The 16,503-nt window shown below is 38.5% G+C and overlaps 1 protein-coding gene across 3 annotated transcripts in view; it reads right to left on the bottom strand.

The window, feature by feature from the left end:
* The window catches only part of TTLL5 (tubulin tyrosine ligase-like family, member 5), a 281,382-nt gene that overhangs the window by 120,979 nt on the left and 143,900 nt on the right, over positions 1-16,503 (bottom strand). For all 3 annotated transcript variants that reach the window (XM_008567069.1, XM_008567070.1, XM_008567068.1), the window contains one exon: positions 12,513-12,667. In XM_008567069.1, coding sequence (XP_008565291.1) covers positions 12,513-12,667 — 155 coding nt within the window. The remainder of the gene's footprint in view (positions 1-12,512; positions 12,668-16,503) is intronic.

Genomic DNA, 16,503 nt, shown 5'->3' with positions numbered 1-16,503 from the left:
CTAGACATCAATGTAGGGGTACTAGAAATACAAAAAACAAGAAAATATGACACCACCAAAGAAATACTATAATTCTCCAAAAGCAGACCCCAAACAACAGGAAACCACTGAAATGTCTGAAAAGAAATTCCAAGTAACCTTAAAGAAACTCAGTGAGGGGCTGGCCCGTGGCTCACTTGGGAGAATGTGGTGCTGATAACACCAAGGCCACGGGTTGGGTCCCTATATAGGGATGGCCAGTTAGCTCACTTGGGATAGCATGGTGCTGACAACATCAAGTCAAGGGTTAAGATCCCCTTACCGCTCATCTTAAAAAAAAAAAAAAGAAAAGAAACTCAGTAAGATACAAGAAGACTCAGACAACACAACAAAATGAGAAAAACAATTCAGAACATGAAGGAAGAAATTTATAAAGAGATAAATACCATCAAAAAGAATGTAGCAGAACTCCTAGAAATGACAGACTTACTCAACGAAATAAAAACACAATTGAGAGTGCAAACAACAGGCTAGAGCTAGCAGAAGAAAGAATTTTTGATCTCAAAGACAGTCTTTTTGAAATAACCCAAGTGAAAAAAAAAAAAAAAAAAAAAGGAATTTTAAAAAAAGAGGAAAATCTAAGACAGCCAGCAGACAACCATAAGCACACAAACACCTGAACCATGGGTGTTCCAGAAGGGGAGAAGAAAGGAAAAGGCATTGAAAACATATTCAATGAAATAATAGCAGGAAATTTTCCACGTTTTGGTAGAGATTGAACTTTCAGGTCCAAGAGGATCAAAGATCCCCAAACAGATTCAATCCAAAAAGGTCCTCTTCAAGACACACTGTAGTCAAACTGTCAAAAGTCAAAGACAAAGAGAGAAACCTAAAAAAAAAGCAATAGAAAAGAATCAGGTCACCTATTAGAGAGTCCCAATCAGTCTAACAACAGACTTCTCAGCAGAAACCCTACAGGCTAGAAAGAGAAAGAAATCATATATTCAAAATACTAACAGAGTGCTGGCTGGTTAGCTCACTTGGTTAGAGCAAGGTAGGTAACACCAAGGTCAAGGAAGGGTTCATATCCCTGCAGCAGCCAGTCACCAAAAAAAAAGAGAAGAAGCTTACTGAAAAAAAAACTGCCAGCCAAGAACACTATATCCAGCAAGGCTATCCTTCAGAAATGAAGGGGAAATAGTATATTTCTCAGACAAACAAAAGCTGTGGGAGTTTACCACTACATGACCAGAACTTCAAAAAATCCTTAAGGGAATCCTCTACCTGGAACCCAAAAAACAATAACCACCATCATGAATACATGAGAAAGAACAAACAATACTGGTAGAGCAGATACGTAAACGAGAAAGAAATCATACCATACTACCTCAAAAAACCAATGAACATCTAAGACAAACAATAAAAGGTAAAGAAAGGAAAAAAAGATATTCAAATAAACCACACAAAAAAGCAACAAATGCCAGGAATAAGACAATATCTTTCCATAACAACCCTAAATGTAAATGGATTAAATTCCCACTCAAAATACAGACTGTCTGATTGGATTAAAAAGCTAGACCCAACTATATGTTGTCGACAAGAGACTTATCTCACCTGTAAAGAAACACAGACTAATAGTGAAGGGATGGAAAAAGATGTACCACACAAATGGAAACTAAAAATGAGCAGGAGTAGATATTCTTATATCGGATAAAATAGACTTTAAACCAAAAACCATAAAAAAAGACAAAGAAAGCCATTATATAATGATAAAGGGGATCTATCTAGCAAGAAGACATAACAATCATAAATACATATGCACCCAACACTGGAGTACCCAGATATATAAAACAAACACTCTTAGACATAAAGAAAGAAAGAGACTCCAATATGATAATATTTGGGGACCTGTATACCCCTCTCTCAGCATTGGACAGATCATCTAGGCAACAAATCAACAAAGAAACAGAGGATTTAAACTACACTTTAGACTGACTGGACTTGGCAGATATCTACAGAACATTTCATCCAACAACTAGAGAATATACAGTCTTCTCATCAGCACATGGAACGTTCTCCAGGATAGGCCACATGTTAGCTCACAAATCAAGTCTCAACAAATTTTAAAAAACTGAAATCATTTTAAGTATCTTTTCAGATGACAATGGATTAAAACTAGAAATCAATAATAAGTGAAACTCTGGAAATTATTCAAACATGTGGAAATTAAAACACATGCTCCTGAACAACCTATGGGTCCAAGAAGAAATTAAACAAGAAATCAAAAAAATTCTTGAAACTAATGAAAATAAAGACACATCATACCAAATCCTGTGGCACACAGTAAAAGCAGTACTAAGAGAGAAGTTTATTGCAATAAACACTTATGACAAAAGGATAGAAAGATTTCAAAAAAACCACATAATGCTACACCTCAAAAAACAAGAACAATGCAATACCAAAATTAGTAGATAGAAAGAAATAATTAAGATCAGAGGAGAACTAAATAAAACGGAGACCCAAAAGATGACACAAAAGACCAAAGAAACAAAAAGTTGGTTTTTAGAGAAGATAAACAAAATAGACAAACCATTAGGTAGGCTAACTAAAAAGAGAGAAGTCCCAAATAACAAAAATCAGAAATGAGAAAGGAGACATTACAACCAATACCACAAAAATACAAAGACTCATTAGAGACTATTATAAACAACTGTACACCAACAAATTTGAAAACCTGGAGGATATGGCTAAATTTCTGGATACATACAAACTACCAAGACTGAACCAAAAAGACATAACAAACCTGAACAGACCAATAACAAGCAATGAGATTGAAGCAGTGATCAGCAGTCTCCCAACAAAAAAAAGCCCAGGACCAGATGGCTTTACTGCTGAAATCTACCAAACCTTTAAAGAGGAATTACCACCAATTCTCTTCAAACTATTCCAAAAAATTGAAACAAAAGCCATTCTCCCAATCTCCTTCTATGAGGCCAGCACCACCCTGATATCAAAACCAGACAAAGATACAACAAAAAAAGAAAACTACAGGCCAATATCTTTGATGAACACAGACACAAAAACCCCCAACAATATACTATCAAACAGAATACAGCAACACATCAAAAAAAGTATACACCATGATCAAGTGGGATTCATCCCAGAGATGCAAGGATGGTACAGCATACACGAGTCAATAAATGTGATACAACACATCAACAAAATCAAGGACAAAAACCCATATGATTATCTCAATAGACACAGAAAAGCATCTGACAAAATTCAACATGCCTTCATCATAAAGACTCTCAGCAAATTAGGTACAGAAGGAAAATATCTCAATGCAATAAAAGCTATATACGACAAACCCACCACCAATATCCTCCTTAAGAACAGGAACAAGAGAAGGATGCCTCACTTTCACCACTCCTAAACCCTCAACACCAACTTTAAGGCTTTTTAGTTATATGAACTAAAAAATCTACTTTACAGACAGGACTAACTTGATTTCAGTTTCTATCACTTGAAACTCAAAGTGTTTTGATTAATACATTATTTCTAACAGAAACACTCTGCTTTAGCCAGACTAGTTCCCTTTCACTGTCCTTTGAAAATACCTTAAACACCTTGCATATTATCTTTCTTTTCTCTCCCTCTCCTTTCCTTCACCTATCTGTAGCCTATACATAATCTAGTGTTGAATTTAAACCCCACCTTAAACCCTCCTCTGCAGAGCCCTATCTTTCTACCCAAGTCTTAAGTACCTTTTTTGAATTGTGAACTCCTCTGAACCCATATTTCCCTTTCTAATCATTCACTTTGCATTTCACCTGCAAAAATAAGTAAACGTACAGGAGACTATTCTCTGGACTACCGTGCTGAACTGTCACTCTAACAGAAAGGAGGAGTGTGGATCCCATTTCTTTGATGCTCTCACAGATTGTCACATGATGTCAGGTACCAAGTAACTGTGCAATTACCTATTAATTGATGAATATCAGCCCCTCAGCCTATACAGGGCCCATCTACCCTTCCAGATTCAGCTCAGAACTTTTCTTTTCCATGAAGCTTTTGTCAGCTTCTCCAGCCAGAGTGATCAATTTCTCCTCTGAACTCTGACCGCTTCGAGCATAATCCTCCTATTCAACAATTAAGCAAATACTGCTTTATAATACTTGTATTAATAACATATGATTATTAATTTTCCTCCTTGAGTACAGGAATCCTGCCTAACACCTCCTTCTCAGCCCAGCACAGCACCTTGCATTTAGGATATATTCAGTAATTGCATATTAATTTTTAGGGGATAATATTATTTTGATAACTACCAGATGAAACCATTTCCCAGCTGGATCATTACTTATTACCAGTTCACCTTTCCTCTTTTTCAAATATTTAAATCTACTAAATATTTGGTGAAGAAGGTAACAAAACTCTTTTTGGAGATTGTATTTCAAACAACAGTTTTGGGTTCAAGCAGCTAGCAAGATATTTGAGAATACCAAGCAATATAGGCAGGGTCTTTCATCTACTCAATCTTCCTTGGTGCAATCCAATTTCAGAAGGACATAATTTGGGGCCGGCCCGGTGGCACACTGCTACAGTGCGCCGCTTGGGAGTGTGGCGGCGCTCCTGCCGAGGGTTCGGATCCCACATACAGACCGGCCGCTCACTGGCTGAGCGAGGTGCGGGCGCAACACTGAGGGTTGCGATCCTGTTGCCAGTCCCGGTCCGGTACGGGCGCGACACTGAGGGTTGCGATCCGTTGCTGGTCACGAAAAAAGACAAAAAGAAAAAAAAAAAAAAAAAAGAAGGAGGACATAATTTGATTTCCTCTAGCCTTGAAGTACATCCCATTTATTAACTGCCTTTACAGTTTCCTTATCTGCTGTTCCCGAAAGCCTGTTTTTCTCATCTAGATCTTTCTAGATTGTAGTCACATAATGAGATGCACCCATACTTCATTTTCATCACAGAAACCTAGTAAAACTTATTCTTAAGAACCAGGTCAAATGTGGAACTGAGTACTGGCTTTGAAGCCAAATTAATATGTCTTGCTTAGCCTGATAATTCATGAAAACCATGAATTGTCCTTTACTGCCTGTGAAGCATAAGAATGGTACAATTAGAACAAGAGTTCTACTGTTACTTATAATGAACAGCTGGGCCTGCCATATGCTGTGACATTTTGAATCCCTGAGCTCTTATTCCTGTATACTGCCTCTCTCCCACCACTAGCCTTGCTTGCACCTCCCAAAGAAGTTACCTCCATATTTAAAAAATCCCTGAAGTTTAGCTTTGTTTAGTTATCTTTCTTTAGGAACATTTTAATGATCTGTAAATCAAATTTTAATATACAGATACTTACTTCAAAATAAAAATAGATAATGTAAACCCTAGTATTATGATTAGGTATTACTGCCTTCCCTGCTATGATACTGTATGATACTGCACATGAGTGGTGGCCAGTTGAACCTAAACTAGTTATTAAACTAAGTGGTGTAGAGCATACCACTTTCCAAGCAAGTATAATTTTATGTTTCTATCTTCTCTGGAAAGGGAACTAAGAGTTATCGAGAACCTACACAAAAACTGTGCTCCTCAAAGTGGCTGCAGAGAAGAGAGGACCTTTACTCCTTTTCAGATGCTATTTTCTTTTATTAAAACATAGACACAGGGAGTTTTCCCCTTTTAGTCTCTTAAATCCTAGAACTCTTTTCAAAAAAAGCATCGATTTCTTACCTGTAATTCGTAATATGCTGAGAGTTTTTTTAGAAGAAGGGCAGGAGGGTAGGATGAGATCTTTAGTTAAAGGTTCAGGGAAGCTGGCTGATCTTCCTTCTAAATTTGGTAAGGAAGCTTTAAAAATGGATCATCAATGGTAAGCTTTAAAAATGGATCATCAATGTTTCTCTACAGAAATCAGAAAGAAAGACATAGTGCTTCCTTACCACTATGATTCTTTCCAAAATCTTCCAAGGCTGGTAAAAACCTGAAGGGACAGAAGCTGAAAAAACCATGTGAGGAGAATTAAACTGAATTATAGTATAAATGAAGCAACTCTGATATAATTTCCTAATCCTAGGAAAGGAGTCTCATTCAGCTTAATACATGGAGCTCTGTCATTCAGGCCTCTTAAAACCAAAATAATCATCAATTTTTGATAGACATAAAATTACTTAGATAAGGAACAGTGGGGTAAAAAAAACATTACAAAGTGAACAGTTAAATAAGACACAGTTTTGCCTCCAACAATGAGTGTGTGTGTGTGTGTGTGTGTGTGTGTGTGTGTGTGTGTGTGTGTGTGTGTTAATCCCAAGGAAATGTAAGGTGGTTTATCTTTAATACTTCAGTGTGGTAGGGTGGTAGGTTAGTGGGGTGGTAGGGTAGGAGAGGCAAACTAAACTGGAAAAACCGACACTGGCAAACAACAAAGCAATCTGCATTTTATTTTGACTTGTGGATAACAAAGATCCACTTCTTTCACTCCTGATACTAGACCCCAAGTTCCCAAACCTACTTTGCCTAGGCCCTGGTATGATGTTCAGCCAGGTATCTTTGCACTTTTCCTAAGTTTACCAACATTCCTTCAATAGGCAGAAGTCAATCATTCTGGCCTTGGCACAAACACTGATGGCACTCAGCTCTCGTGGTGAATGAGGAACTGTAGAATCTTTCACAGAGTTTGAACTGATGCAGGGTATAACCCTTAAGAGGTTAGTTATGGCTGGCTGAGTGAGAACAGTAGTAGAGGAATTTCAAACAAAAGTACAGGCCTTTATCACTCATGTGCTGGAGAAAACATTTTACTCAAGGAGAAGGAATAAATAAAGAGGTCAGGTAAACTTTATTTTACAAGAAAGAAGGAAGGAGAATCAGGAGTGAAACACCACTTCTATAGAATTCTGAACATGAAAAAGGTTTTTTTTAGGCACCCCCCCAAAAGTTGTTTCTTTTTGTGACTGATCTGGTTAGAGAGTGTTGTTTATATAACAGGATAAAGTACAAAATTATAAGTTCCAAACTCCTCCAGAGAGAAAAGCTCTCCCAAAACTCAACCCCCAGGATAGATGGAAAATATGAGTGTTTACTGGCTGGAACATCAAGCTGCAATGGAAATTTCAACATTCAGAAGATAGTAGAGAGGAAGGGCTGCTGAGTAGAAAGAAGCTGCCCTTCAACAAAGGGGTCAAAGAAAACGGAAGAGTCTCTTGTTGGCCCCACTCTGATGCCTTCCCATCCTTGGCTGGAAACGCTACATCTCTGTAATACAGCTCAGGGAGCACACTGCACAGGGGTGATGGGCGGTTTTATCTAAATGAGGAACTACACTAAACTAAGTAGTGTAGCAATGCCATATCCCAAGCAAGTCCAATTTTAAACTTCTTTTTTTTTTCTTTTCCTGAAAAGGGAACTAAGAGTTATCAAGAACCTACACCAAAACCAGGTACTATGCTGGCTACTTTCACATACACACCTCAATTTAATCTTATGACAGCTTAATGAGGTAGGTATTATTATGTGCATTTTTAAAAAGATGGGGAAATTGTGGCTCAGAGAAACTAAGTAACTTTGCCCAAGGTCACATACTTAGTAAAGCATACCCAGGTCTGTCTGACTCTCAAGTCCCTTCTCTTTCTACTGCATCACACCACCTTCCTAATAGGAGTCACTGGCTCCATTTCCTATAAAGTTAACATGCTTTCAAAGAAAGAGAAGCATTTAAAGGACTAGGTTCAGAATAATTCCCTTCCACAGAGACAGAAGATGGAAGCAAAACCTTGCCACTTTGGTCACTGAGTAATTATTGTGAAACTATGGGGCTCTCTTTTAATTCCTTATATACTCCTCTTTTTTTATTGTAGTAAAAAACAATTTTAAGTTTATCATCTTAACCATTTTTATGTGTACAGTTCAGGAGTGTTAAGTACATGCACATTGTTCTGTAACAGATCTCTAGAACATTTTCATCTTGCAAAACTGAAACTCTATACCCATTAAAAACTTTTCCCCCCCGCCCCTCTTCCTCCAGCACTTTCCACTTTGTTTCTGTAATTTTGACTACTTTAGATACTTCTTATGAGTGGACTCAGACAGTATTTGCCATTTTGTGAATGGCTCATTCCAGTCAGCATACTATCCTAAAGTTCACCCATGTTGTAGCATAGCATGTGACAGGACTGAATTCTTACATACTCTTTGTGATATTCTTTCTTCTAATTGCATGTTCCATAAGAATTGGATTTTTGTTATATGCTGCCTGACATTGCTATCTAGTTGTTTCACTTATATATGGCTCCTTCTCTCCACCAGCTGGTGACCTTTGATGACATGGTGTTTGATCATTAAAAGTCTTTTAGGCCCTACCCAGCACCCAACACTATGCTGAGAATTTGGAAAGTGCACTCTACACAGTAAACTCTGTGAGATCAGGGACGATTCTATTTTATTTACTGCTACTTGCCAGCATCTAACATATAGGAAATATATAGGACATATTTTTTTAAAGAAATGAACAAACTTAGTATTTCTGAGGACTGATTGAGAATGAAAAGAGAAGTCAGAGACCTGAATCTCCAGCAACATTCATAAGAAATAATCTAAAGGAAGGGATAAAGTACTGGCTAACTAGAATCAGAATCTCTGAAAAACACGTTCCCCAAAATTACATAAAGCACGGTACCAGACCATTTATAATCTATTACTGAAGAGTAAGAAGGCCGAGGGAAAGGGAGACATCAAAAATGGCCCAATGTCCAAGATTTCCCATTTCTTGGTAGAATCAAAAGTTCTGACATCCAGATGTTCTCTGGGGAATGGGGGCTGGCCAAGCCAAGCAGCCCATGCCCATGATGTCTTGCTCTATTGCAAAGAGTAGCAACAAACTCATGGCTATTTCTTTTTTTCAACTTCTCCCACCTTTAATATCGAGGAACAGACAAATCCCCAGGATGCGTGTGTGAAAAAGCCAAAGATGGATAAAAATAATTCAATGACAAATGCTGGAAAAACATACAACGGGGCAGAAGCCAGACATTCGTGGGATTCCCTGACAGCTCGATCCACAAGGAAAGGCTGGACTGGAAAAAAACAGGGCCTCAGGTTCCTGCCAAGCTGTCTGAGGCCCTGTCCTTCCCAAATCATTCCAAGCAGCAGCCAAGACTTTACAGTAAACTTTCCAGGTCTCACAAAAAAAAAAAAAAAAAAAAAAAAAAAATGCACTCTGCACCCACTGAATGCTCCTCACCTAGAAAATTCTTTGCCCTGATGTGGTCCAATTCCACAGAAAGCTGGTACTAATGAGGAGATGCCTCTGCACACCAACTTTTAGCTCCCAATGACTCCCCACATGCCCAGAAAATGGATAATTAAAAGGCAGTTTGAAAAATTTCATCTTTCTCATTGGCTAAAGAAAAACTGAAATACCCAGGTATCAGCATCTAGAAACTGAAAACATCACTTTAAGAAAAAGGGGGAGGGTGTCATAAACACTTGGTACCTGAGTTCTGGAATCCTTATTGTATAATTCTAAGTTGGCCTTGCTTGGAGGCACACCTCAGGCTTCTAAACATGTGACTGTATTTGGCGCTAACTACTTTCTCTTCTGGAGAAAGGCCTGCAATTAATCTCTCTTATTACCTCTGAAAAGTAACAACAGAGGAATGGCTGGCCAAGTCCAACTCCAGAGTGTCTAGGGAACTGCAGGCTACATGGCCAGGCCTCAGACTGTCTGGGCAAGTCATGGGCTCTCTGCCTTCTTCTCCCACAACAAAGCCTGAACAGGGACTCCAGACAGACCAAAGGAACTGAGGGATTTGAGGAGCTGGGCTGAGCTTACACTGACCCAATGGGAGACAACTGCCCTGAGGCTACATTTAGGGTGGTTTCAAAACAGCGGGGGGAAGAACAAGGTTGTTTGATGAAAACTTGTGTGAACCATAAAACTGAGAACAATAGCAACACCACAGGGAAATGAAAAATAACACTATTTGCAGAGCTCTCGTGAGTCACCAGTTTTCATTCCTGTGGCTACCAAGTCACTGAATTCTCCGACATGCGGAGATGAAAAGTACAGCCAGCAATGGTATTCCCTTTACATCTTATTACAGTTTATAGGGCAGCCCCTAGGTTAGTGAATTATCGGAGTTTATCAGCAGTAGGATCCATCGTTGCTATTGTAGAAATACTAGTCAGAGTACCTTTTATTTACTTAGCATGCACTTCCAGGGAGCAAAGTGCTTTAAAGGCAATTTAAAAGCTCTCAAAACAGGCTGGTTTACATGTAAGTATGCTTACCCAATAAAAAGATTAAATGAATAGCTTAGGGTCAGTTAGTGTCAAAACCAGTAATAAAACTCACATCTCTAAGCTACAAATCCCACATTCACTAAACTTAGTCACCCTTACTACTAAAGAAGGAACAACAGACTAAAAGACAATCCACAAAACAGTGACTTACCAGGTAAAAATGGAAATCAGGACACAGTAATGCCTGCTGTGGGGCTGAGTGGGGCCCACGTCACAGCCAGGTCTGGAAGGACCTTTGAGAATTCACTTAGAGCTGCTTTAGGGTGAGCACCTCTGGGAATCCCACATGGAACTGGAACTCGCAAGCTGTGCTGGCAACCAGTGGTTACCTTGGGGCAGCAGAAGACTTCCCAGGGCTATCTTGGACTGGAATGGGACCTGAAAACTGGCTATTATGTTTGAAGAGAAGGTAAAGGGAGGGTTGTTGTGGGTAAAACTACCTCAAAAAGGAAAAGACCAGGGACTTCATGGTGGTTGCTTCTGGCTGCAATGGCTGTAAAGTAAATCGAACGTGCCATTCTATTGCAGCCTCATGAGCATGGTCTGGCTGGAAGAAGCCCACTCACAGTGCTGAACTCTAGGTCCTGACTCTGACCTTGACAGATCACGTCATCTTTCACCTCAATACCAACAAGTGCTACCAAGAGAAAGTTCTAAACCCAGCCATAATTCTTACTAAAAATTTTTCCTTACTCTACCTAAAAGTATGAAAAGTCCTAAAACTCTACTTCTTCAAAATGTGTAGTTTTGACATTTTGTTTACAGAATGGAAAATGCCTGTAGCCTTGTCATACAGATAGTATATCCAAGATTTCAGTGAAAATGTTTTCCATAGAATCAAGGCTCTGATTTTAAATGAAAATGGGGTATTTGTTAATATTTTATATGGAAAATAAAGCTCTGTGGTATAAACAGAATTTCTTTTTTACGACTTATGTTTTAGGAATGTGGTTACTCTGTAGATTGTAAATCACCAAACAACAGATTTTTCCTGTGAAGGAAATTGTGTGGAAGATGTCCTGTCTTAAAAAGTCCTGCCTCTTAGTCTTCAGCTCTTTATAATTCTCAATTGGAATGATTCTTTTCAATCCCCATCACCACAATTACGGGCATGAAAAACATTGTACTGGGACATGATGTAATGTGCTGGTGTTTATGTTGCTTCCTGGGCAGAGTTTCTGCTTCCCAAATTAGTTCCTTAAGTAATAATTCTAATGCCAACAGATACTTTAACAACAATTAAGTATTTCCTCTATGCTCAAGTCTGCAGTCCCCCCTCCCAACCACAGAGCAAGGCAGCATATAACAGGCAGAGGCTGGAAGCACTGGCACGGGGGTGGGGACTCAGGGGGACACCTGCGGTAGAGCTTCTTTATTTGGAAGGAACAATATCTCAGCTGATCAGAATACCTCCTCAGAACAGTCACATTTCTCTCTTGCTCATTTAGCTCAGGGACTGATGCAACTTAATCCATATTTAATAGCCACTAAAGCAAGATGTACCGTGAATCCATTTCTTACATTTTTTATGCAGGGATGCTTAAAACACAGAGCAAGACCAGAATTAATATGGAGGTTTCTTTTTTTAATTCAGAAGTTCTTACTTTGTGGCCAGAATCTATTTGGATTTTATCCTCTGCTACTTCTCTCCACTATGTAAAGGAAATTTCCTCCCCACTTCCCAAACGAACATTGTCCAGGGAGGCAGCTTGGGTTTAGTTATATAACCTAGATGAAAACATAAAAAACAAATATGAGAGCACTTCAAAAAGTTCATGGAAAGCTTTGTATTATCTTTTAATTCTATTTTTCCATGAACTTTAGGAAGTACCCTCATATGTCCTTCAAAAGAAAAGAGTTCAAAGTTACTGAAACACAATATAGTACGAGGGATAAAAAAGGAGGAGGAGATAATGGTAAAACATCAAAAGTCAGTACATGAAAATGTTGACTACAAGCAAGGATTAATTAATTAATTAATTAATTCTTGCTCTTTCACCAGAAACAATTTTCTTATCAGAAATTTCCTTTTCATTTGATTTTCCTGGAAACTGTCTTACAAATAAAATGAGGCCTCTTACTCCAGTGCCAGAGGATTTGGACAGGTGAAGAAAGGGCATGCACCTTATTGGTATCTCCGTACAGAACTCATGGGGTAATGGCATGCTTGGGACACAGGCCATCCCTGTGTAGCCTTAATGCTAGCTTCAGGGCCCTTCACATACCTGCTTCCAGGAGGGCTGGAGTGGTTCTCAGGAGCTTGGGGGTCTGACTGTATTGACCATGTCGGGCCACTGGGACTGATGACAGGTCGAAGGGTAGGGGGAGTTGAAGCACTGCTTCTGTTCATGATGCCACTTGCCAAATTCAAGTGTGTTACCTAGAAATGAAGTGAGGGAAATTACCTGATTTTATAGAATTTTAGAAAAGTACCATTAAAAACATATGGGAAAAATCAAGTAAAGTCTAAGAGAGCTGACTCATCTGAGCTAAAGCAGTGGCAGTGACAAACAACCCAGTAAAGGTTGGCTTCTCTGCACAAAGAGCAGAAGTGAGGGTGGTTAGTGTCAATATAAGTCAGCAAGTATTTATTCTGTTCCTAATCTGTGCAAGGCACTGGACTGTGCTATGTGCTGTGAAAAACAAAGACAAATTTTAAAAAACCAAGAATTTACTGAGAATTCACTTCATGCCAGGCAATGTTTGAAGAAACTACGCAAACTTCTTTGCCTTTCTGGACCTTCTTTCCTCATCTGAAAGTTCTAAATGCTCAATAAATTTAGTTATAAGTAATAATTACTATAATATATGAAGGACTAATTGATTTAGAAAGAAAAAAGATATAACAATCAATAGAAAAATGGGCATTGGATTCAATAAATAATTTACAAAGAAGGAATTAGCCAATGAAATATTTAAAACTAGTCAATTCAAATGGTAAATGTAAATTACAAGAAAGAAATGCAAATGACAAAGGAATGCAAATTACAAGATACCATTTTTGTGTTTCACATTGGTATACAACAATAAAAAAGACAGTACTGAATAATGGCAAGGGGTAAGATTAGACAGGTACTTACACTACTTGTGTGACTCTAAATTGGTAGAATTTTTCTAGAAATCAATTTGGCAATACATTACTAAAGTATATTACAATATTTGTACACATTAACGCTACAATCTAGCTTATAGAAACTATGAGAAAAAATAATTGCAGAGGATTAATGATGGTGACTATTATAATAGCAGTTAATATTATAACTTAATATGTGCTAAGCTCTGTGTAACTGAGTACATTTCATACATCTCATTTAAATCATCACAAGTCTGTTGGTAAGTACTATTATCATCCTCATTTTACAAAGAAGGAAACTAAGGCCTAGGATTGCAGTGAGAATATTGTTAAATAATTTTGGGCCGACCCGTGGCTCACTTGGGAGAGTGTGGTGCTGGTAACACCAAGGCCACGGGTTCGGATGCCTATATAGGGATGGCCGGTTAGCTCGCTTGGGAGAGTGTGGTGCTGACGACACCAGGTCAAGGGTTGAGATCCCCTTACCAGTCATCTTCTTTAATAAATAAATAAATAAATAAATAAAATTTTGCTCTACCCACAGGGGAGATTATATAGACATTAACATTTTTTGAAAAATACTTAGTGATATAGGAACATGCTGAAATCGAGTAAAAAAATCACGATAGTAAAAATCACAATATGAAACTGTATAAAGAATAGATCCAGGGGCCGGCCCGGTGGCGCACTGCTACAGTGCGCCGCTTGGGAAGCGCGGTGGCGCTCCCGCCGAGGGTTCGGATCCCACATACAGACCGGTTCCCGCTCACTGGCTGAGCGAGGTGCGGGAGCAACAGCGAGGGTTGCGATCCCGTTGCCGGTCCCGGTCCGGTACGGGCGCGACACTGAGGGTTGCGATCCATTGCCGGACATGAAAAAAGACAAAAAGGAAAAAAAAAAAAAAAAAAGAATAGATCCAAATTTCTTTAAACGCACATACACACACACACACTCACAGATATACACTCCTTAAAGACTGGAAATAAATATCGAGCATATAAATAGCCATCTATTTCTGAATGGTGACTTGTTTTCTTCCTTATACTTACCTATATTCTCCACATTTTCTACATTGGGCATGTAGTACTTTTACAATCCAAAACCAAATTTTAAGTCGTTATGACAAATACAGATGTTAGGTGATAAGCTTAAAACCTGGACAGTGGTAGTGGAATCAGAAAAGAAAGAATGGTTGTGAGAAGCATTTCTAAAAAAGATGCACAGCGGATGCTGAAAAGAGGGAGAGACAAAGCTGCATGCAGGTGCTGGAGCAGGAGACAATACAGTATAGTGAGTAATCAGACAGGAGATCTAAATTCCAAGGAAATGCTCTCCTAGAAAAATGCCCTAAGTACCTATAATTTTGACATTTACAAATGAAAGAATTCTGAACTTTTTTAAAAAATCATAATTCTCAAAGAAAAAAGTAACTTTTAGCAACAGTATAGTGTTTCATTCCTAGTTATAGAATTGAATAAGTGAAAACAGCCCAGGACTGATACTTTACAGCAAAAGACTCAAACTATTTTTCTTGGAAGGAAAGCTGTTTTCCATAGGTCAAGAGCAGTCTCTGGCATCTGTTGAGGCTGGGGTGTGGAACACTCTGACTGCACCCTCCAGTATGGACCAGGCTTCAGAAGAAGCCCCATGAGCCAACCATGGCTTATCATATCTGCCCCCTTCTGCTGCTATGGAAGAAGACAGGCACATGCTGACGAAAGGGCAGGGAAGATACAGCAGCAAATTATGGCAGTGCCTGTTCTCTAGCCCCTTGATTCTTTGAGTGCCTTGTCCTTCTCCCTGTACCCTAGAGGCAATGCAGTCAGGCCCCTAGGTAAAAGATAATTAAAATTATTTTTTAATTCTATTCTTTTTTCTCTTTTTATTTTTTTTTTCATTGCACATGTTTATGGGGTGCAGTTTGTTTTAACTCTTTTTCCACGAGCTTTTTGAAGTAACTTCATACAATGAAATGGGCTCCCTGTAGGAATGAACTCACTTCTGTCCCTCGCTGACTTCTCCTTCCTGCCCTGATCTCTGGCCTTAAATATCAGGCCTTTTAAATTAGACATGATCTTGAAGCTTACAGTGAGAAAGGTCGTTATGACAACTAACAGCTTCTCCAATTACTGCCTCAGTCAGTTGTGCCAAAAACTTAATGAAGGAGGCTTAATGATAATTTATAGTCAAACAACATTAAAATAAGCAAAATGTGCACATTTTACCATGTTTAGTATAAATGGTACAGTTTGGAGATTAGTGAATGAAAAGGAGAGAAATTAACAGATTTGGTAAATCTTCTGTCTTTTGGCAAGGCTGCCCCTAATTTAAACATCATTTACATCATCACAGTTAACGATCAGTGAACACTCACTATGTGCAACATACTTGACGTCCTTGCATTATCTTGATGTGCATTATCTCATTTAACCCTGAGGAATCCCTTAGAAATAGGTTCTATTATTATGCCATCTTACAAAACAGGAAATTAAAGTCGAGAGAGGGTAAATGACTAGACAAAAGTCACATACCTACTAAGTGGCAGGGCCAAGATTAGAATAGAGAATGCACGTGGTATACTTTTTCCAAATAATATGGTTTAACATTTGAATCATTACAGTAGTAGTAGTAGTGTCAGGCACTCTGGGTTTATATTTCACTTACTCCCTACCCATTACTCAGAGAGGTGGCTACTGTTACACCCCATTTCACAAATGAGGAAACTAAAGCTCAGAGAGGTTTGGTAAGTAGTTTGCTCAAGGTCAACTAACAGTTGCAGAACTAGTACTCTTATTTTAAAATCCATTTCCTAGTTTGGAAACTAGTAGGGAAACAATCATAGTTATCCTTAATTATTAGAGATTCCTGAAAGTGTCATCAGATACTGACCTCAAATTCTGAAGGCAGTGATTACACGGGCATTGATAAAAAGGTATACTAACTTTTCCTTCTTCCCCTTAAAATTTATTTCCCACTTGTTGCTACCATTCATCAGAGGATATTAAAGAAGTAAAACAAAGAAAAATCATCCTCAGTTAATCAGTTCTGTTTCTTATTAGGTACAGTAAAAAGTGCCATAAATAGGAAACCAATTTTGGACCACTGGTAGATTTTGTTTATTCATGTAACATCCGTTCTTTTTT

This window comes from Galeopterus variegatus, unplaced genomic scaffold (assembly GCF_000696425.1).
Source record: "Galeopterus variegatus unplaced genomic scaffold, G_variegatus-3.0.2 Scaffold290, whole genome shotgun sequence".
Classification (NCBI taxonomy): Eukaryota; Metazoa; Chordata; class Mammalia; order Dermoptera; family Cynocephalidae; genus Galeopterus; species Galeopterus variegatus.
This window is presented reverse-complemented; position numbering and strand designations above follow the sequence as displayed.